The 21,398-nt window shown below is 38.9% G+C and overlaps 1 protein-coding gene across 2 annotated transcripts; it reads left to right on the forward strand.

Moving 5' to 3' along the window:
* Positions 1-712: 712 nt before the first annotated feature.
* Positions 713-21,379, forward strand: adam17a (ADAM metallopeptidase domain 17a). Of its 2 annotated transcripts, none has more exons than XM_026933706.3 (19): positions 713-1,115; positions 4,590-4,722; positions 5,807-5,940; positions 6,321-6,409; positions 6,770-6,947; positions 8,852-8,982; positions 10,328-10,414; positions 10,771-10,884; positions 11,645-11,789; positions 11,883-11,974; positions 12,102-12,254; positions 12,588-12,787; positions 13,515-13,618; positions 14,127-14,261; positions 15,275-15,405; positions 15,499-15,577; positions 16,976-17,064; positions 18,338-18,394; positions 19,307-21,379. In XM_026933706.3, the coding sequence occupies exons 1-19, from the start codon at positions 1,001-1,003 to the stop codon at positions 19,505-19,507; spliced, it is 2,367 nt and encodes a 788-aa protein (XP_026789507.3). In that variant the 5' UTR covers positions 713-1,000; the 3' UTR covers positions 19,508-21,379. The 2 variants fall into 2 exon arrangements, with proteins under 2 accessions (XP_026789507.3, XP_026789506.3); XM_026933705.3 differs by having other exon boundaries at positions 714-1,115; positions 19,213-21,379.
* The last annotated feature ends 19 nt before the right edge of the window (positions 21,380-21,398 follow it).

Here is a 21,398-nt window from a genome sequence, read left to right on the forward strand (position 1 = left end):
GCTTCAATGAGCCTTGAGCACTCGTTACTCTGTCGCCCATTCACCGGTTGCCCTTCCTTGGACCACTTTTGGTAGATACTAACCACTGCATACTGGGAACACCCCACACAAGACCTGTTGTTTTGGAGATGCTCTGACCCAGTCGTCTAGCCATCACAATTTGGCCCTTGTCAGAGTCACTCTGATCCTTACTCTTGCCCATTTTTCCTGCTTCCAACACATCACCTTCAAGAACTGACTGTTCACTTGCTGCCTAATATTATACCCCTAATACCCCTTGACCGCTGCCACTGTAATGAGCTAATCAATGTTATTCACTTCAACTGTCAGTGGTTATAATGTTATGGCTGATTGGTGTATATTCATATTGCGGTTTACAAGAGGATCCACAAACAGCTCGGAGGACAGAAAAGAGGTTTAAATCTCTATGTATGGGTTTAAACGCTTGCATTTTTCTTTCTGAGTCTGAGATAAACAACCTCGATTAAGCATTATGGCCACTCAGCCTTTTATTACAGCCATCATTCTCCTTTCACTCCTGCGGTTGTAATACTCGAAACTGGCCACAGAGGGCAGTGTTTTCAGAGCCCGCGATTATCCCGCCTTCTCTATCAGGATTGGCTCGTGGTTTGTGGTCTGTCCAATCACCTGCCTGCTTGTAAGTATGACTCACTAACCGGTACTAGCGTAGAAAGTTGAAATACGGGTGGGGAAAAAAATTAAACGAAATGAACAGGACCCACATAGTGGTGAACGTTTTTGATCCGGAAGCACACCTACGGGAAGTTCAGTCGACGCGGTTTGTGGAAAGTGGTGGGATATTTTAGTTTATTCGTGTGTATATTTTATTTTCTCATTGCCGAGAAGATACTAGGAGACTCGTAGACCGTTAGCACTATCATGGGTGCGGTTTAAAACCCTGCTGAAGTGCAAATAAAAGCAACACGAGTTGGACATTTTGAGAGCTGGTTTCCTGAGAGTGAGATGCGACGCTGCTAGGATGAAGTTTCTGATCCTTTTGACCCTCACTTTAGCACCTTTCTGGGTGAAGTGTGCCCTAAATCCCAGGTCTGTGGAGAATGAGCTGAGAAAACAGGAAGAGGACGAAGAGTTTGGTGAGTAGCTCTGAGCTAACAGACATTTTTGCTACAGTTCCTTTTAGCTGTGTGCTGCTCTGCCTCAAAACAACAACAACAACAACAAATTTACAACAACAACATTAGCTAGCTAGCTCTTTGCGTTGTAGTGTCTCCCTGAGTTGAGCTGGAAGCTAATTAATGTTTTAGAAACATTTTTTATTAGCCGTAAGGCTTTAATGCAGTAACTCATCCTAATAGAATGAACAGAGCTGCAAAATGTCCTCTCGGATATAAAAGCTTTTATTTACATTCAAATAAACAAAAATAAATGCTGGGGAAAGACGTTGTACTGTAAATATTCAAGTGAGGAGTGGGAAAAGATATTTAAAGACTCTGAGGAATTATTAGTGAACACAAAGCATAAGCTATTACTGTTTAATCTGATTTATTGTACATGCTATACACTATACAAAAGACGTGATTGTTTACTTCAGATTTACCCTCAGTATGTCCACCATGTAAGCGTTTAAATGCAGAGATGATGCATATGTAAACAATTGGGAACATTTTGGAATGAAATATTTGTATTAATGTCAAAAAGTCTTAAACACTGTGGTAAAAGATTCTGGACTTGCTGTGTTGGGTGACTTAAAGTTGCTTGCTAAAAATTTAAAGTTGATAAAGTTGACTTAAAGATGGTTTGTATATAAAGGGAAAATCGTGTTGAGAAATGCTGATAAATGTTCAATTTTATATATATCGACATAACCGACATAACCAACATACATTAAACCATTCTCTGCTGTCTGCTTCGCCCTAAAACTTTGACTTGTAGTAATTTTTTTTGAAGTATTAAAACCATTCAGTTATCGCAAGTCCTTGTGGTATCGCGATATTTACATTTGCGATATTTCGATATGTTGTGCAGCCCTACTGCCATGATGTGTATACTGTGAAACTGGATAATAGTGAAGGCTCCATCAATAACACAGTGGTGGAAGGAGTTATTGTCATTTATTCAACCAGAAAATGATCATGTATAATATAAAGAGACAACCTGAAAAATCTGATGAAATATGGAATCCAGTTTTAAATATAGATAAGGTAAATATGTGATTATTTGAGACTGATATAGCAGTGACATCATGTATTGTGTATGAAATTGAAGATTTATGGGTATGTCGTTTATAATTTTCTGTGAACATGTTGTCTTTTTTCTTGTTTTTCCCCCATGCTCAGAGCAATGTTTCTGTAAAGGTCAGGGATGGGGTTCTGTTTTAATGTACTAGTAAATTTGAATAATAAAGGATATCAGGAAATACGCTTCCGTATTATTTATATTTGTGTCTATATTTAACGCTGAAGCATCCAAATAATTCCTAAAACAAAGTCGTATTACACGAGTTCAGGATTATAAGGATTTCTCGGGGTGAAGAGATGTTTTGAGACACAGAGAATAAAAGCGTTTCCATTGCAGCTAAGCTCTAAAGTGCAGCTCAACAACTAGGCCTACATTAATACAATAAGGTGCCTTGAAATGTATATTATTGAAATTCTAAGACAATTAGAAAGCATTACATTTTTAAATACAGCTTTCTATGGTTTTATGTGCCTGTTTTGTTCTTAAGCAATCACTTAATCTCAATAAATAACTAATAAATGGTTATAAACTCCGCAGAGAAAGACATTTAAAAATTTTTTAAAAACAAGTGGAAATATCTTGAATATAGTCAAATTGATCTAATATTTCCTATTATAAAATTAGTATAAAGCAAATATAAGATTATTAAACCTATTTCAAGCTATTTGTGCTCATTTCAAGCTTGAAATAAGCTTTGTTCTATTGGCAGATAAGTTTACTCATGTTAAGCATTTATTTCTAAAAAGAAGCAAAATTATCTGCCATTAGAATAAGAAAACTACAAGCTTGAAATAAGTAATAATGTCCAGAAATTGGTTTAATTATCTTATATTTGGTTTATTGTAATCTTATAATAAGAAGTACTAGATAAATATGATATATACAGTGAAAATCTTTGGAGTGTTTTGAAATTGGTGAGCCCATCAGATTTCTGTGAAGCGACACACACGTTTTACAAACGATACTAGTCCACTAGCTGACCTTCAGTCTCCAATCTCTCAGGGGTTTTTTCCCATATATTACACTGAAAACATTTTTTAAAAATCACCACAAGAGGATAAAATATCCCCCAGTTCGTGTGAAATTTTCCAAGTAATGTTAGAAATAAGGAGATTTCCACTTGGAGAAATCTTGTTTTGGATTTTGGTGTTGTTTTAGTTATCATATCATTTCCCTCATAGATGAAGCAGCATTCAGTCACTTCCTTGTTTTGGTTTACAAAAAAAGAGATATCAAAACTGCATACCACTGTACTAATCTGACCACATTCAAATAACTGGCGTAAGTGGCTAATTGTTTTGACAAACTGTGTAGTGTGGTAGTATGCTGTTGACAGTACAACACAACACATTGCATGCTCATGAAATCAGTTAATCAGTTTCTGTGTTATTTTATTTGTTGTTGTTGTTTTATTTTTGTTTTGTTTTGTGTTTTCCAATAAGCCTGACTGTCAGTGATTTATAAGAATATTGACACTGGACTATACCAGGTTGCTTTACTCATCATGATTTGCTGAACCTAGCTGGTTTGGTTTGCCAGCTGTTTATTGACTCGATGGTTCACTATGAGAAGAAAAACAGATGGCAGTAGCCCTCAGCCTATCATTTATTAATTAAGGAATAAAATATGACATGCTGTTATAGGAAAATAATCAGTGATGGGATATTATGATGCAGTCGAACAATTTTCCAATGTCAACAATTTTTATTTATTAAAGTAAAACATGTTTTATCCATTTGTAGCTCAGTTTATTGTTGTGGAACGTCCATAGCAGCTAGGGGTGTAATGATCCAATGATTTGGATCGATTAATCGTTATTGAAAAAGGACTAGTGTGTTTACATTTTTTTTTTTAACTGATGTGTAAATAATAATTAATATTTTTTAAGTGATTTGCCTGTAAATCTACATTTAGAATAGTCCTTCTCTAGGCTACATTATCATTTGCAAATTAACGGTAGGCTTAAGCCATATTCTGAACAAAGCTGATGGATAGATTGCAGGCTTACTACATTGTATAGATATGTGTCATATAGCATGTTTTAGCCAAACCTTACTCATGGAAATCCACTATTCAGCTGCCACTGAGGGCTTTAATTAGCTGAGTCAGATGTGTTGAAGACTGGAATTAAATTCTACTGAACCAAAAAGGAGGGTTTGGCACCTGTGGTGTTAGATGGTTAGGTTCTCGAGCAGTCCCTACATAATGATAATAAACGATAAAATACAGTTACTTGGCATTTTAAATATGGTTGATTAGATGTTTAGGTTAGATTATCCTTCACAATTCTGCTTTCGTTATGTGCTACATGATTGCTGTGTGATTGGAAGCAATGAATGTGATTCTCCCTGTGCTGTACTCTGATACAGAGAGCCTCAGCTCGATGCTGGCAGACTTCGAAGTGCTTCCTGCTTCCAGTCTCCAGCAGCATTCCTTAAGGAAGCGAGACGTCGACTCGCCGTCACATGTCGAACGTCTGGTCAGCTTCACAGCACTGAAGAGGTAAAGTCTTGCAAACACTTCCCGTCCTGGAATGCTCAGCAGGCTCATAGAAGTGAACTGAATTAATAGGAAGTCCATCTGAAAAAGTAGTCACAAATACTGCATTATTCCACTTTTTTTGTTATTTACATCGCCTGTACAGTAATTATCTGTACAGTAACTAAATACCCATACTGAACCTTGAGTACCTTCTCGCCAGGTACCATGAGTACTGAACAAGGACATATTCAGGGGTGGACAAATCTTAAATTCATTAGCTATCCAACCAGGCAAGTCAAAGCTCAGTGTGTTTGCAGTCTCTCATTTTGCTTATTTGAAAATTCAGTTAACTAGGCTCAAAGGCAACTAACATAACTCAGAATTATGATCAGCTAATTATGTGCATTAATACGGACCGCAGTTTTAAAAAATGGTAATGTCTGTTATCTCAACAGCGTACTGAACCGGCTCAACTGCTGGGCATCTGTGTATGGAAAAAAATGATAGCTCAGGCACCCGGACTAGTGATTTGTTCCCCCATAAGGGTGTGCAGCGGTCAAATACAATCATCTGTGGATCGTGATTAGTCTTCATTTGAGTCAGACAAGCACCATTCTGAAAACGCTAGAATCACAGAACAGCACAACAGTCTTTAGTAGTAGCGTCTGATAACATTGTTTGGACAGCTGCTTCACTTTGTTTTTATGTCTCTTTACATAGTAGAATAAGATAAGATAAATTAGTCCTTAAAGCTCCTCCTAAATGATGTCACCACCACCACCACCACCAGAACCTGCAGAGAGCTCATACAGTCACAGATATCTTTATATGTTGGGAGGCTAACACAGATTACAGATACAATAAGGGTACAGATAATTCTGATTGTGCCGAAATTCTGATTAGTAACTGTACCGTGCCGTACCACACTGTTATTAGCCGGACGTTACAATTATCATGTTCTAAATATTTCTCGCAAAAGTGTTCTCTTGACTAAATGTATCATGTAAAGCTGAAGATGTGAGACTGTCCATAACGGTTCTGATTGCTTTTCTTCTTTTTCTTTCTTTCTTTTTTTCTTTCTTTATTTCTTTCTTACTTTCTAAAGGCATTTCAAGTTGTACCTGACCACCAACACTGAGCTTTTCACGGACAGTTTCAAAGCTGTGTTCATAGATGATAAAGGGAGGGAGGAGAATTACGACATCGAATTGCAAAATTACTTCAGAGGACATGTAGTAGGTGAGATTTCCAGTTAGGAATCGAAGAGAGAGATAGAGAGTGAGAGAGAGAGAGACGTGGAGACTGATCATTGAACATGTGTGGACACTTTGACTCAGGAGTGAAAACATAATAATAATAATAACCATAATAATAATGATGATGATGATAATACATATCATAGTAATTATAATGATGTTAAGTTGTAGTAATTGTAATACTAATCGTAGTAGTAGTAATGATGATAATTATAATAATCATCATCATGCATTTTAAGAGAACTTGGTTTGAAAACAGGACATTAAGAATAAAATTTACACAGAACTCGAACATAAACAGGAAAACAAGCAGAAAAGAATAATGTGAAAATAACTCGAGATCCTTCACTCTCATATCCTCAGGTGAGGAGCATTCGCGGGTGCAGGCCCACATGGACAGAGATGAATTTTCAGCGCACATTCTCACTGATGAAGCAGAGTACAATGTGGAGGTAATTATGAAGCACAGCAGGAATCTTGGCGTAATGTGGCTTCGTTCTTTTCTGCCTTGGAGCATAAGTGAAATTTGGTCCGAGTGCACCCCCACCCACCCCTTTCCCAGTGCCATATTTATGAAGGGTGAGAAAAATGCAAGCAATTTTGGCTTTTTCTAGTTTCTTATGGCTCTTATACAAATCAGGTCTGTCAAGGTACCTATCTGAGCTTCCATGTCATATTAAAGATTTTACAGAGGAGTTTACTTAGGAAGGCAGTTATCTTTAAGCTTCATGTATAGACAGTGTCTTGCTTGTCTAGCGGTTCTGGAACAGATCTCTCTCTCTCTCTCTCTCTCTCCTCTCCACCTCCATTAGCCTTTATGGAGGTTCACAGAGAAAGCACCAGACAGCCGCCTGCTGGTGTACCGCTCTGAGGACATCAAGAACATTAGCCGATTGGCCTCATCCAAAGTATGTGGCTACATCAGCGCTGAGGCTCCACAGTTGCTTCCTGAGGAGGCCAAAACAGCAACACAGGCACAGAAGGATGGAGGTGAGCATCAGCTTCTGTGAGGACCTGTACGGAAGAAATGATTAAAGTGTAAAAGGAATGAAACTGAATCTGCAGCATTTAGAATTTATAAACCAACAGGGCTTAACTGATGTTTTCCTTAAGTTTTATCTTTTCTTGGAAACTTATTAATGTTGCTGTTTTGTCAGTGGATTCCAGTGGTTATGCAGGCTACTTTCTGTAAGAAGTCTTTCAATATGTCATGCAGTCATTAGAGAGACATATTTGATAAAAGTGAAAGTGAATAAGTGATAAGTAGACTTTGACCTGTTTGCATCTGTCACATCTGCTGCACACATCTCAGTCGTGATCTCCATTATACTGCCCAAATCATGCCTCACTGTTTTATCCATTCTGACAGATATAAGAGCCACTGTCATCTATTACTAATAGCAAATGGAGTTTAAATTACTCAGTCATGCCTGGCTCATTTTTCAGACTTCAGTTTGTAACTATAAGCTGTGAGATCTGGGGTCTCATTTATCATGCTAAGCATTTATCAAGCATGCGAAGAACAAATTCTGAATTCATGTGTAAAAGCTGCCCGCACATACGAGAAAATTGGTATTTATCACATATGCGTATGCACAGCTATACGCAGTGGCCATTGATAAATCCCATACACTGTAAATTGTTGTGCTCGTGCACAGCCACACTCATTTGCATAAAGAAACGCCCTCAAATCACCATATATGGTAAACAGCTTCTGTTTAAAAAGCAGAGTAGCTTGCTCGCAGTGCTGTGTGTTACAGATGACTAGGAGCATGTCAAAAGGTCTAAGAAGATAAACTTCACCAACAGTAAAGTAAAGATACTGTTGCATAAAGTAGAGCAAAAGAAAAATGGTTTATTTGGGACTTAGTAGTTTGTCTAATAAATAAATATGATAAAAAAGATTTTGATTATGTATCTGCATTCTGTTCCCCCAATGACATTTAGAAACACTCCAACAAATGAAAATGCATCATTTTTGCTCTTTATATAGAGCATAAAAAATGTAATGTAACGTATTGCAGTGTGAGCGATATGAATGACTGAGAAATGCCAATTTCTGTTTGAAATGTTCCCGTAGCTAAAAGCCCTGGATTAGAGATCAACTAAAACTGCACTGGACACACAAAGTCAACTGATAAGCCACAAGCTCCCTGATGCGGAATTCCTTTAGGTGTAATTGATTCTGATAATCACCTTTCAGAAACCAATGTCTCATTAATGTAAAGTTTACATTTTCTGAGAAATTGTCTGAAAAGAGAGTTCTGTAAAAGTAAAAAGAGGTGAAGTCATGCTCTACTTGCTGAAGGTTATTTGCAGCTTTGTAAGAGTATGCAAAGATAAGATGAAAGAACAGAGCACGCAACAGCAGACCACAAAGCCTCTCTCTCCAGGATTTTTTTTCCTCCAGGAAATTTCTTACTAAAATGAGCATTTTAGTAAGTGTAGCCAGTTCTTTAATAGGTGTTTGAGCCATTGCAAAAACCAAGTCATTGCAAAAACCAAGCCAAGTCATCTCAAAAGTGAAAGAATATTAGAATATGCAGCAGGCAGAGATACACCAGGCAAAACATAGAACATGTATGCGGTGACCCATAAATATTAAAACCCCATCTAACTGATTGTCGATCGTGGAAAAATATGCTCACTTGTATCCAAATTTCTACAGCTACCGTGATTTCTAGTGCTATAAACTGTTATAAAATCTGTAAGTGAACTATAATCATATGTCATTGTGAAAAAAAATCTCTGCACTGTACAGTGCACACTTATTTGAACAGCCTCATTTTGTGTGAAGATCTCTGGAGCAAGTGAGTTTTTACAAATAACAGTGATCTATTGCAATAACCTCTGCATTATTATGCATGATCATATTTTCTGATGAATCGGTACAGAAGCAAGCCACAGAGTGCGGAGGCAGACACACAACCACAAGAGGAACACCTGCACGCTGCTACTAGTGGCAGACTACCGCTTCTACAAGCACATGGGCCGTGAAGAAGAGAGCACCACGCTAAATTATCTGGTAAACAATAATGGCTAAATCCACTGAGCAAAACTGTGAGAGAAGGAAACTCTGCAGGCATAAATCTATAAAACATAAGGTCATGCTGTGTATGCTGTGCCAAAACCTCTAATAGTTTTAAATGTAGGAGTTTAAATAAATACCAGTACAAAGCAGATATGCTCAAACTTTAAAGCTTCCTTAAATCCTGATTAACAACTTTTCCGTTCTCTTGATTAAGTCCAAGGCTAGACACTACACTCTACACACTACACTGTTTGCCTTTGAATTCTATGATCAGCAATAAAGTGAATGAAAAGTAGAATCATAGAAATACTTACATGAATTTCAGAATTTTTTCATATTTGTTGGCTCTGCCCCCTTTTGTCCCCCTTTTTAATGACTCTGCAAGTTTGTGTAAAACCTTATGATCCATGTTAGGTGAAATCCATCAGTGTCATCAGAACACATGCTACAATGGAAAAGATAAGACTAAAGGAAAATCTGACCTTTTCTACAAAGGAGATAACATGGTCAATATCACAGATTTGCTGAAATTTAAAGAGTGGCCTAGAAATAGTGGAGACACTTAAATATTGAATAGTCAAGATATTGAATAATTCCTTTCTTTGTATTACAATAAATGAAAATTTAGTCCCGTGTTTTCAACGTGGTCAGACTTTTGGACCCTGAATTCTGGCGAACGGGCAAAAATAACAGGTTTTGAAAAAAATTGGGGTTTTCTGTCTATAGCATGGGTCATGCACAAAAATCACATTAGGGCAATAAGGAGCCATTTTTAACAAACAGGGCCACAAAAACAACGGTTTTACTGATAAAGGTGGGCATAAAGAAAGATATACCATATGTACAAAACAGACACACGTTTCAGTTCAGGAAAGCCTCTAATTCTCAAAATGTTATGTGGAAACTGTCAAAATTTCACCATGTGATGATGTTTCATGGGGGGCACGATGGGTTAGTGGTTAGCACTGTTGCCTCGCACCTCTAGGGTTAGGGGTTTGCATTTTGTCCCTGTGCTCTGGGAGTTTTCTCCGGGTACTCTGGTTTCCTCCCCCAGTCCACAGACATGCATTGTAAGCTGATTGGCATTTCCAAATTGTCCGTAGTGTGTGAATGGGGATGTGAGTGTGTGTTTGTTTGTGCACTGCAATGGATTGGCACCCCGTCGCTGCCTGAGATGGGCTCCAAGTTACCCCGCGACCCTATGTAGGATAAACGGTAAAGAAAATGGATGGATGGAAGATGTTTCGCAGCCTGTCACACATATACTATAGGAATACCCTGCCTAAAAATGTTCATAATGCATATTTAGTACTGAATTTGTGTGTATGGTATATTTCAGATCGAGCTGATTGACCGAGTGGATGACATCTACAGGAACACTTCGTGGGATGATGAGTTTAAAGGCTATGGTGTACAGATTCATGAGGTCAGTACCACACAGTTCAAGAGAAACCTCTTATACCAGATAAAGTAACTGTCTCCAATCTGTAATGTTCTTGGTTTTGGTTTCCCCTTCTTGCTCTAGCTGACTTATCATTATCAAGAATGAAATGCCATTTTCCACTGAGTCACTCATATGACATTCACTCAAAAGAACACAACGTCCTTTTTAGGACGCGATCATGAACATTATGTGGTTTGGTTTTTCATTGTGTTTAGTGACTGTTTTCTTTGTGACTGTTTCTGCTACACATCCATCAGCTCTGTCATTGATATTCATATGGTGCCTGTGGTGCGAGTTAATAACTCATGCTTAAGCTTTAATCCTGTTCCATGTAACAGATCATCATAAACAAGTATCCAACTAGAGTTTCTCCGGGACAGATTCACTATAATATGGAAGGCAGTCCACGACCAAAAGACAACCAAGTGTGGGATGTCAAGAAGCTTCTAGAAGTGAGTGCTCATAAATTCTTGAACTTGTAAATCTAAAAATTGTTATTTTGTTGTTGTTTTTTCATGAAAGTATGGTACATTTACCATCATAATATTATTGTGTGTTGACTGCTTCTGGTTTACTAAATGTACAAAGGGTTTTTTTTTTTTTTTTTTTTTTTTTTTAAAAAAACAGTATGCTGGTCTCACATGGCCAATTCTCTAATGCCCTTATTATATGATCTGATATAACTCTACATATTATTGGAATTACACTTTGATCATTTTGATAAAATAATAACGATGTGAAAGAAAGTGTTGACAAGATTGTTGTAAATGAAACAAAAAGCTTTTTGAACAGTCTAGCACAGACCACCACACACACACCACATGCACACACACGTCATCAGAAGGATTCTTTAACATGGCCAGAGATATATTGATTATGATGGTGATATTTGAGAACATGCTGGTAGGTGAATTGGTGACTTTAAAGTGCGTGTGCGTGTGTGTGTGTTGTGCTCTGTGCTAGACTGGTGTGGGTGTGTTTCTATGTGACCAGTGTTCCCTGGATAGGCACCAGATCCACCATGACCCTTACCCAGATAAAGCATTTATGGAAGATGAATTATTCATTTTCAGCTGTATTGATATAAAACCAAAATAATTGGCCTACCTGCATGGCTAAGTAGTGAATAACATATGCTGGCTACATCTAAAAACACTGACATCTTTTTTTTTTTATTATTATTATTATTCTGTTGCTTCTGACTCTTTTCAGCAATTCAGTGTGGACATAGCAGATAACGCCTCAGCCGTGTGCCTGGCTCACCTCTTTACCTATCAGGACTTTGATGAAGGCACTCTTGGACTTGCGTATGTAGCCTCCTCCAGAGACCAGGCCTTGGGAGGACTCTGCTCAAAACGTATGGCTGTGTTTCAAATTCACAAGCTAGAATACACCTTCTCAAAAGCAGGCAGAGGTTAACAGTCAAGGCTTTTCTTTCTCCTCCTTACAGCTTACTATCCATTCCCTTCAGTGAAGAAAGCCAGCTACTTGAACACTGGCTTAACCAGCACTAAGAACTATGGCAAGACCATTCTTACTAAGGTTTGTGTGCAAATGCTTCACATGCGACCACATCCTAGTTACGTGAGCATGTTCATTGGGAGCTGATTTGTTTTTTTTTTTTTATTCATTCAAACCTGCTCTCACTGTGTTAATTATTAACATGCAGGAAGCGGACCTGGTGACCACTCACGAGCTTGGACACAACTTCGGAGCAGAGCACGACCCAGACAACATTGCCTACTGTGCCCCAAGTGACGAGCAAGGAGGCAAGTTTGTAATGTACCCCATCGCCGTGAGTGGAGACCATCCGAACAACAAGGTATCAGTCTACACTCTACAGTGTTTTCACAGCTATTGCACTGAGTTTATCACATTTAATACCATTACACACACATACTGTATATCATCTGATACTGACAGGTTTTATCATGAAACTATACGCTGAATGTTCAGAATGTAAAGCTGCAAAGAATAAATAGCTAGCTAGCATCATAGACAATTGAGATGAGGTTAAAAAATAGCATCCACACAATCACCATCCTTTCACCCGCCCATAACTATATTAACTAAATATTCCCAAAGGCTTAATACCATTTATTTGTGTGAGTTCTGCCATGTCATAATTTGTGCTCTGTGTCTTGGTTTATTCCAGCGGTTCTCCAACTGCAGTAAAGCCTCAGTGAGCAGGACTCTGAAGGTCAAGGCTCCACAGTGCTTCAAGGTACGCACCAGCAATTTGTGTGGCAACTCTCGGGTGGAAGAAGGAGAGGAGTGTGACCCTGGACTCCTCCATCGCAATGATGACCCCTGCTGTACAGCCAACTGCAAACTGAAAAGGGGTGTGCAGTGCAGGTATGCTGTGAGGGAAAGCGGATTCATGTCAAACATTGAAAGAAACAGATAAATCAGTTCAAGATACACCATCAGATATGTGAAAACAACTATTCACACAAATCCTGTAAAATAGGAGACTTTGAAGAAACCTTGCTTGTATTTGATAATTGTGAGAGTAGGGGTGTGATGCAACAAAAGATATCATCTCATATATGATTTTCAAAGGTGTTGTTATGATGCATAGTGTCATGAGGTTTGCTGACAAACTGCCAGCACTACAGTAGTGTTGCATTTTGAGAAATCCTGTTTGATGATTTATATAATTTCTACAAAACTAAATCTAAATTTATTTAAAAACAACATTTAAAAAATGTATAAAAAGATCATGATATCACAGAAAAGGATATTGTAACATAGTTTAGCATCATACCGATATTATATCGTCATATCGCTTTGCTTTGGATGAGAGAGGTATCTGAGCTGTTACTTTTATAGAAAATTATCAGTATGAATAGATATTATGTGATTCTTCAGTTTCCACTCCAGTTTATGCAACAACTTTCACTTCTCCTGACTCTTCACTTCTCCTGACTCTTCATTTCTCCTGACTTGTAGTTTCTTTTCAGGCTTTGCATGGTTTAACTTCAAAATGTTGAAATCCAGCATGATAACCAGTTTTTTGTTTGTTTGTTTGTTTGTTTGTTTGTTTGTTTTTAACTCTGTTGTTTTTCTGCCTGTACTTCAGTGACAGGAACAGTCCGTGCTGCTACAAATGCATGTTCCAAGAAGCTAACAAGATCTGTCAGGAGTCCATCAACGCCACATGTAAAGCTAGCTCGTCATGCACAGGTGAATCAGAATGACATTATTATCCAGAGGTATAAGATACACAGGCAAACACCAGAACATAAAACACAAAATATAAACACACATTGTTATATAACGTACAACCTTACAAAACAATGCTTTTTGCTCTTGTTTGTTCATTTGGAACTATAATGAGGAGCAACAAGCTTCTAGGTTTTTGGGGTCCCCCTCGCAATTTTCTCCCTAATTTGGTCACCTGCTAGTTCGCACCTACCACCCAGCTCTTCCCTATCATATAACAGCTACTAGCTGGGGAGGGTGAAGGCTAACACGGTCTTCTTCCAAGATGTGTGAAGCTAGCAAGCTACATCCTTTCAAACTGTTGCTCATGCTGTGTAATTTTCATAGAGGAATTGTTGTAGAGGAATTCTGTAGAGTCGCTAATCAAAATGGCCAAATGAAAAATAAATGAGGTCATATGTTAAAGTATTTTGTTTATTTCGCATGCTGGATGGACCCCAATAACTTTCAGGGATTTTTTTTTCTGTAGGCAACAGCAGTGAGTGTCCAACTCCTGGAAATCTGCCTAATACCACAGAGTGTGTGGATAGAGGCCAGTGCCGCGGAGGCGAGTGCATTCCTTTTTGTGAGGCCACACAGAACCTTCGCTCCTGCGCGTGCAATGGTGAGTGCAGATTACATTCACACTAGTCTCAGCTGGTACTGGATCTCAGACACTCTGACACATCCACAGTGGGATTCTTATTTAAGGGATAAGCAAGGGGTTCCAGTGGCGCTGGAGTATTGGAAGTGTTTATAGCCTTCTATCAAGTCTAGCGTCATACAGTTGACCATAGACAGGGTTTCAGATGTATTTTAAACCTACTGTTGGACTGATGACATCTGTAAAGGGGATTTACAGTTGCATAAATTAGGGTTAGTATACTAGGGGCGGGTTACTGTTTCTGTAGAGCGGAGGTTTCCAATCTTTTTGTGCAAATGACCCTAAATGGACATCATGAATTTTCGGCGACCGGAGCCTTGACCACCCTACATTATTATTATTTTTTTAATTGCAGATTTATAATTTAAGACCTTTTTTGTAAAATTTGAAAGCCTTATGTCCTTAACATGTGTAATGAAGGAACTCATCACGCATCTCATTTACATGATCACACAAAGCTTTGAACAATAATTGGATTTAATCCAGCTTCACATAGATAGGAGTTTGAAGGAGACCATCTTTTTCGGTGCACACAAAGAAGTATCGAGGTACACTGTTTTTTTTTGTTTGTTTGTTTGTTTTTTTGCGCAGTGTACCAAACTGTGCCACATATAAGGCATATCGGTTTCTCCTTGTTATTTACTGTCTCGCTTAAATCCATATTCAATAAATGTTTCAGCATTTTTTTGTCCGTTTAATTGACCACTGAGACAAAGTCTCTGTGTTGTCGAGCAACTAGCAGTTGTAGCTGGAGGGACTAAAATAGACTAAAATATCACGTACACAGGCTTGTTTAAAAGTGATGCCCAGTAGCATTTCAAACTAGTAGCGCTCACACTCCGTCTTCGTAGTTCGACTGATATTTGTAAAGTAAATGAATAAAGAGAAGAAGAGAACGGAAGAATCTTACGGAAGATTAATGAATAATGAATAGTCACTCACACTGAACTATGAGTTCTCTGCTTTTCTTACAGATACAGACAGCTCATGTAAAGTGTGCTGTAAGAACCCAAATGGACTGTGCACCCCTTTTAAATTTGAAAACGGAGATTATTTGTACCTGCGGAAGGGGAAGCCCTGCACCGTGGGGTTCTGCGATGGCCATGTGAGTGCCTTTATTTCTGTCTTTCTCACTTTTTGTGCAATTTTATTTATTCGATGGCATGAAATGTTAATGCTGAGTCTTTGTCTCTTTTAGGGTAAATGCATGAAGCAGGTACAAGATGTTGTAGAGAGGTTGTGGGACTTTATTGACAAGCTGGACATCAACACATTTGGTTAGTAGTGATAGTTGATTAATTGCGTTATCAAGATGCTCTGTTTGTTTGACTTCAGCTCCAGAACTGTGAACAAAATGTAACTGTAGCTTGTTCCCATTTTGTATTTTCACTAGAAAAGTTCACTAGAGTGTTTAGGAACTCTCAAGTGATCAACCCTGACTTCCTGTTTCACTTGAGTATAAATATGAGGTAATACAGAGGCCATGTTTACTTAACCAACAGTGTGGAGAAGGCTGGAGAATAGAAAAATAAAACAGACAATGGCTATTAAAAAAATAGTTAAGACACCTGGAAATGCTCATATCTAATGCTAGAACAATAGTTAAGAACCAGAGCTGGAACCTAAGAACCTGCCTGGAAAAGGACATAAATGTATGTTTCCACCATGCACAGTAAGGAGGAAGTGAGGGAGGCAAAAATTTCCCCAAGCATCACAGATGGAGATTTGCAGACACATATTTGGGATTACCAAGTCAGTCTACAAGCAAACCAGCAAACTAATCGGAAGGCGTGCCAGAAGAAAGCCTCTTTTCCCATCTAAGCACAAACATAAGCAGTTTACTAAGAGCTACTGGAACTTTGACTGGAACTGGGTTCTGTGGTCAAATGAGACAAACATAGAGCTTTTTGGCAGTGAACAATCAAGGTGGGTTAAATAAGGATAGTTAGATAGAAAACATAAGGATAGTTACATAGGAAACAACCTAATGCGCACTGTTATGTATGCTGGAGGTTCTGTGATGGAGTGGACCTGTTTTCCCTCTAAAGGCCCTGGGAACCTTGTTGGGATACAAGACATTATGGACTTTTAAATGATCTTAAATGAAACTCCGGCTGCCACTCCGATCCAACGTGTCATGGTTGGATCTTCCAGCGGGACAATGATCCAAAATATGCATCCAAATCCACACACAAATGATCATAGGATCAAGCGTTTGAGTGCATCATCCCAGTCCCATGACCTAAATTCCATTGAAAAGCTGTAGTGTGAGCTGAAGAAGAGAATCCACAAAAAAGAATCTAGGAACCCGGAGAACGTGGAGAGAATTTGTATTGAGGAGTGTCTCAGATTCCTTACTCTGTATTCTCCAATCTCATCAAGCTTTATAGGAGAAGACTAAGTGCTGTTAATTTGGCAAATGGAGGTTGCACAAAGTACTACATGCAGGAATGCTAATAATTGTGGTTTTGTTAAAAACATGTTTTTTGATCATTTGGGGTTTTATTTTCTTTGAATAAGTTTACTACAATTGGGGGTTGGATTTCTTGTGGTTTTAGTGTAAGATTAAGCTATTTAACTGCAAAGATATTTCCATATTTCCATAACATTTTTACCCACTTTTTCTAAGGGTGTTAATAATTCCAAAGCTAAATGTAACTGTCTATTCTCTTCAGGGAAGTTCCTGGCTGACAATATAGTGGGCTCTGTGGTGGTCTTTTCTCTTCTCTTCTGGATCCCTCTGAGCATCCTGGTGCACTGTGTGGTAAGAGTGTCCTCTGTTCTATTTTTATTAAGGAATAAAAGACAGCAGGCTGGGCTGTTATAGGAAAATAGTCACCTGTATACCTACTCATTTATGCAACTATCTAATCAGCCATTCCTGTGGCAGCAGTGCATAAAATCATGTAGATACGGGCCACCAGCTTCGGGTAATGCTCACGTCAACCAGAATGGGGGAAAAAATGTGATCTCAGTGACCATGGCACGATTATTGGTGCCAGACGAGCTGCTCTGATTTTCCATATTTGCTGATCTCCTGGGATTTTCACACACAACAGTCTCAGAATGGTGCAGTAAAGAAAAAAACATCTAGTGAGCAGATGGGCTACAACAGCAGAAGACCACGGTGGGTTCCACTTCTGTCAGCCAAGAATAGAAAGCTGAGGCTGCAGTGGGCACTGGCTCAAAAAAAGTGGGGACTGGAAAAACGTAGCCTGGTCCGATGAATCTTGATTTCTGCTGAGGCACACAGATGGTAGGGTCAGAATTTAGTGCCAACAACATGAATCCATGGACCCAACTTGTCCAGGCTGGTGGAGGTGGTGTAATGGTGTGGGGAATGTTTTCTTGGCACACTTTGGGCCGTTAATACCAATCATCGCTTGAATGCCACAGCCTATTTGAGTATTGTTGCTGACCATGTGCATCCCTTCATGGTCACAGTTTACCAATCTTACATTGGCTACTTCCAGCATGATAATTCACCATGTCACAAAGCAAAATTCATCTCAAACTGGTTTTATGAACATGACAATGAGTTCAGTGTTCTTCAGTTGCTTTCCCAGTCACCGGATCTGAATCCAGTAGATCACCTTTGGGATGTGGTAGAACGGGAAATTCATAGCATGAAAAATGCACCTGAAAAATCTGCAGGAATTGCATGATGCAATCATGTCAACATGGACCAGAATCTCAAAGGAATGTTTTCAACATCTTGTGGAATCCATGCCATGAAGATTTGAGGCTGTTTTGTGAGCAAAGGGGGGCCCTACCCAGTATTAGCGTAGTCTTTCTAATAAAGAGCTCCATGTGTGTAGATTGGCCACCATACAAGTCCCTGTCAATGAACTATCACTATAGAAACAATAACATATTAGAATGAGTGTTTTGCTCTAAACCCAAGCCTGAACTACTTTCAGTGTTCAGTAATCGCCATGGTGTAATCATTATTAATGGATAGAAAAGGAAGAAAGTGTTGGTCTAAAAAGTCACAACATAAGAGATTTACAAAATGTTTTCGTTGTGCTTGTTTGCAGGACAAGAAGCTGGACAGACAGTATGAAGAGAACTCCAAGTCTCTAATATACCCCAGCGTACGTGTCTTTTCCTTATCCATGCATCATTATTCCAGAGATGAGAATCATTTACATACCTATAATAAGCAGGTCAAAAAGACAGCTAGCATAACTGTGTGTGTGCGTGAAAGTGTGTACAATGCAGTTAGCATGGCCTTTTCAGAGGGGCTAAACACATTATAAGAGTGTATGAGTGAGTGTGGCTGAAGATGTGACCTGTGGCTCCACTGTTTGCTCTGAGCCTCATGGAACTGCAGCAGATGATGGTGGAAGTGTGTAGTAAAGCCTGAGGTGAGTCTTTGCCCGTGTAGAGTGCAGTGTGTTGAGTTGTGCATCTGTTAGCTAGTTGTTTTCTAAGGTGTGTCGAATGCTGAGCACGGTTGAAGTGTATAGTGTTGTGCAGTCGGTGTTGTAACTGTTACTGAAGTGTGGAAGTGTTATGAGTGCATGGCTTTTTGAGACAAATGGCACATAACCCCAAGAATGCTCGGTGCCCTTGGAACCTGAGATGTGGATTATTGCCTGAGCAGCTCATGGGTGTGTAAGAGGCTGTGTCAGTGTAGCTAAAGGAGTCTGGCATGTTCTTCATGTTTAAGACATTTCCTGTTGTTATAGACAAATAATTTTGTTAAGCTTTAGTTTACAATATTTTACTGTATATTCCTAAAACAGCAGGAACCATTTGTTTTATGTTTGATTACATCTATTAAACTAACCTCTATCACTGGGGCATTGTGTCTTTAAGAACTTTTTTTTTTTTTTTTTTTTTTTTTTCTTAAACCATTATTTACCCAGTTTTGTTTATAATCACACTGAGACTTCTCTTCCTCTCTCAGAATGTGGAGATGCTGGGCGGTATGGAGGGGGCTCCCATGCGCATCATCAAAGCCCCCATTCTTCCTCCTCCTCCTCCCTCTTCTTCTGTTTCAGCAGCGCGACCCGTGCAGGGACTCGCCAGCGGCAGCAGCACCTCTCCGCCTACAACCTCCTCTTCCGAGCCCAGAGCGGATCCTCCGCGTATGGCCACCATCGAGGAGGACTCCAGCGGCGACTCTCCACCAGGGACAGCCTTCCCCCCGAGCTCTGCGACAGCCAAGTCGTTCGAGGACCTCACCGAACATTCACCACTAAACCGTCAGAACAGGCGACTTCAGAGGCAAGGGCGCATTGAGAGTAAAGAGACGGAGTGCTGAGAGATGCACGCTCTGTCCAGTTCACACTTCCACACTCTCTCCACCAGAAGTATGCACTTTGGTACACGACAAACAAATGAGCCTTTGTAAAGAATCAGTTTGGAGACAATCCAACGTCGGTATACACTACAGGTGTAGTGCAGGTGTATTGTGCTGAATGCTAAGTATTTTTGGTTAGTTGTTTAAATGTATGTGTAAATTATAAATGTATTTTTAAAAGATAAGAGCAGGAAAGTAATGTATAAATGCCAGAGGCTGCAGTCTAGAAGCCTGGATATTAAAAGTGCCCTCTGTTACCTCTAAGGAGAAACACAGTTCACCGATTCCTTTTTCCTCCAATTGATCCCACCCGTGTTAAAACTTCTGGGTTGCCTTTTAGGGAAAAGGAGCTGTGCTGAGCAGCGTTCCTTTGGCTGAGGGCCGGAGCTGATTTCAGGGCCAGAAAAATGTAAGCCTGAAACTAACCAGATCCATTGCATAGCCATTGAAGGATGTTTATTATCTTAAGATCTAGAAACACTGCACTTTTAAAGATACGATATAAAGAATAATAATAATAATAAAGTGCCTTGTATAACAGCTTCTGCAGAGTCCCACTGGAATTAAAAATGCAGAAAAAGCTGTAATAGTTTTAACAGTGTGTATGGATCAGTGGAACCTTTCTTGATGCACACATTTACTTGGAAATGTGACCAAGTATTCTTCCTTCATTTTGTAAGTGATCACACCCTATATTTGAATAAAGGTCAGCTGTACAGACACATTAAATTAATTTCCATTAAAGATTCATCACTGGCAGTACTCTAGACCTAGACTCTGCTCTATGTCCGTGTTTAGGCTGCTCCTGTCTGAAGTCACGATAACTCAAATGCAGGATTTCTGCAGGAAAGTCACGAGTTTACTGTGGCTGTATTTGTTCTACTAACTACTGCTCATGAACATATCAAACAGATGATTAGACTGGAATGTGATTATGAATCAAGAATTAGGTGTTCCTCTTAACACTCTGCCATTCCTGTCTCTGCTCTGCTGTGCTGTAGCAGTTCGCGTTACTATGCTTAAGAGTTTCTATTTTGTAAACTGCCTGGAAGTTTTAACTGGAAGAGTCAATGAAATATAAATACACTGAAATCTAATTTAAATGCATATTTGTGAGCCCATATAAACATATCAGGAGGAGAAGTGTTAAAACATGTTTTATATTCAGGCACTGTATTCTTTAGGTGCTGTTTGGGTCTCGGTGTCTGTGGACTCCTGTGTGTGGTCCATAATGACCCAAAAGCTGTTTTAGAGAACAGATAACATTATGGCTTTATGATTAAGCACTATGGATGTGAATCTATATAAATGTCATTTTATTGTTGAAACTGTTGCATTAAATTTAGAACATGAGTGTGCTGTGCTGTGTATTTTTCAGTTATAATATCTAGATTGTGCCTTTTTGTTGATGGTTGATACTGAATTTTATATTCATTCTGATATGTATAAAATGCTATGCCCCATTTATACCAGTCTAATTGTTACTTAAGTGTTGTACTTTATGGCTTGGTGATTCCCAGGTCATAAAATTTAATATTTTACTGTGCCATAAACCCATGGAATACTGCTTTCTTTGCTTTTTATGGTGTTTAAAATGCTACATAATACCTATGCCTTTGGTAGACCAGAAAGTTTAAATGTCATATTTCATATTTCACTTGAAATGTTTCAGGCTGTGTTTAGTGCTAGTATGATACATTTGTCTTCTTGATGTATATAACTTTATTTGCTTACACTGTATGAACCCACAAGAATAAACTCTACCACTATACATGCTCTTGTAATGAACG

Source organism: Pangasianodon hypophthalmus, chromosome 10, assembly GCF_027358585.1.
Source record: "Pangasianodon hypophthalmus isolate fPanHyp1 chromosome 10, fPanHyp1.pri, whole genome shotgun sequence".
Classification (NCBI taxonomy): Eukaryota; Metazoa; Chordata; class Actinopteri; order Siluriformes; family Pangasiidae; genus Pangasianodon; species Pangasianodon hypophthalmus.

Coding starts and splice junctions, on each gene's coding strand:
- adam17a (XM_026933705.3), top strand. CDS start 1,001: ATGAAGTTTCTGATCCTTTTGACCCTCACTTTAGCACCTTTCTGGGTG. Junction 5,941..6,320: donor CTTCAGAGGACATGTAGTAG/GTGAGATTTCCA, acceptor TCATATCCTCAG/GTGAGGAGCATTCGCGGGTG. Junction 13,619..14,126: donor AGCTAGCTCGTCATGCACAG/GTGAATCAGAAT, acceptor TTTTTTCTGTAG/GCAACAGCAGTGAGTGTCCA.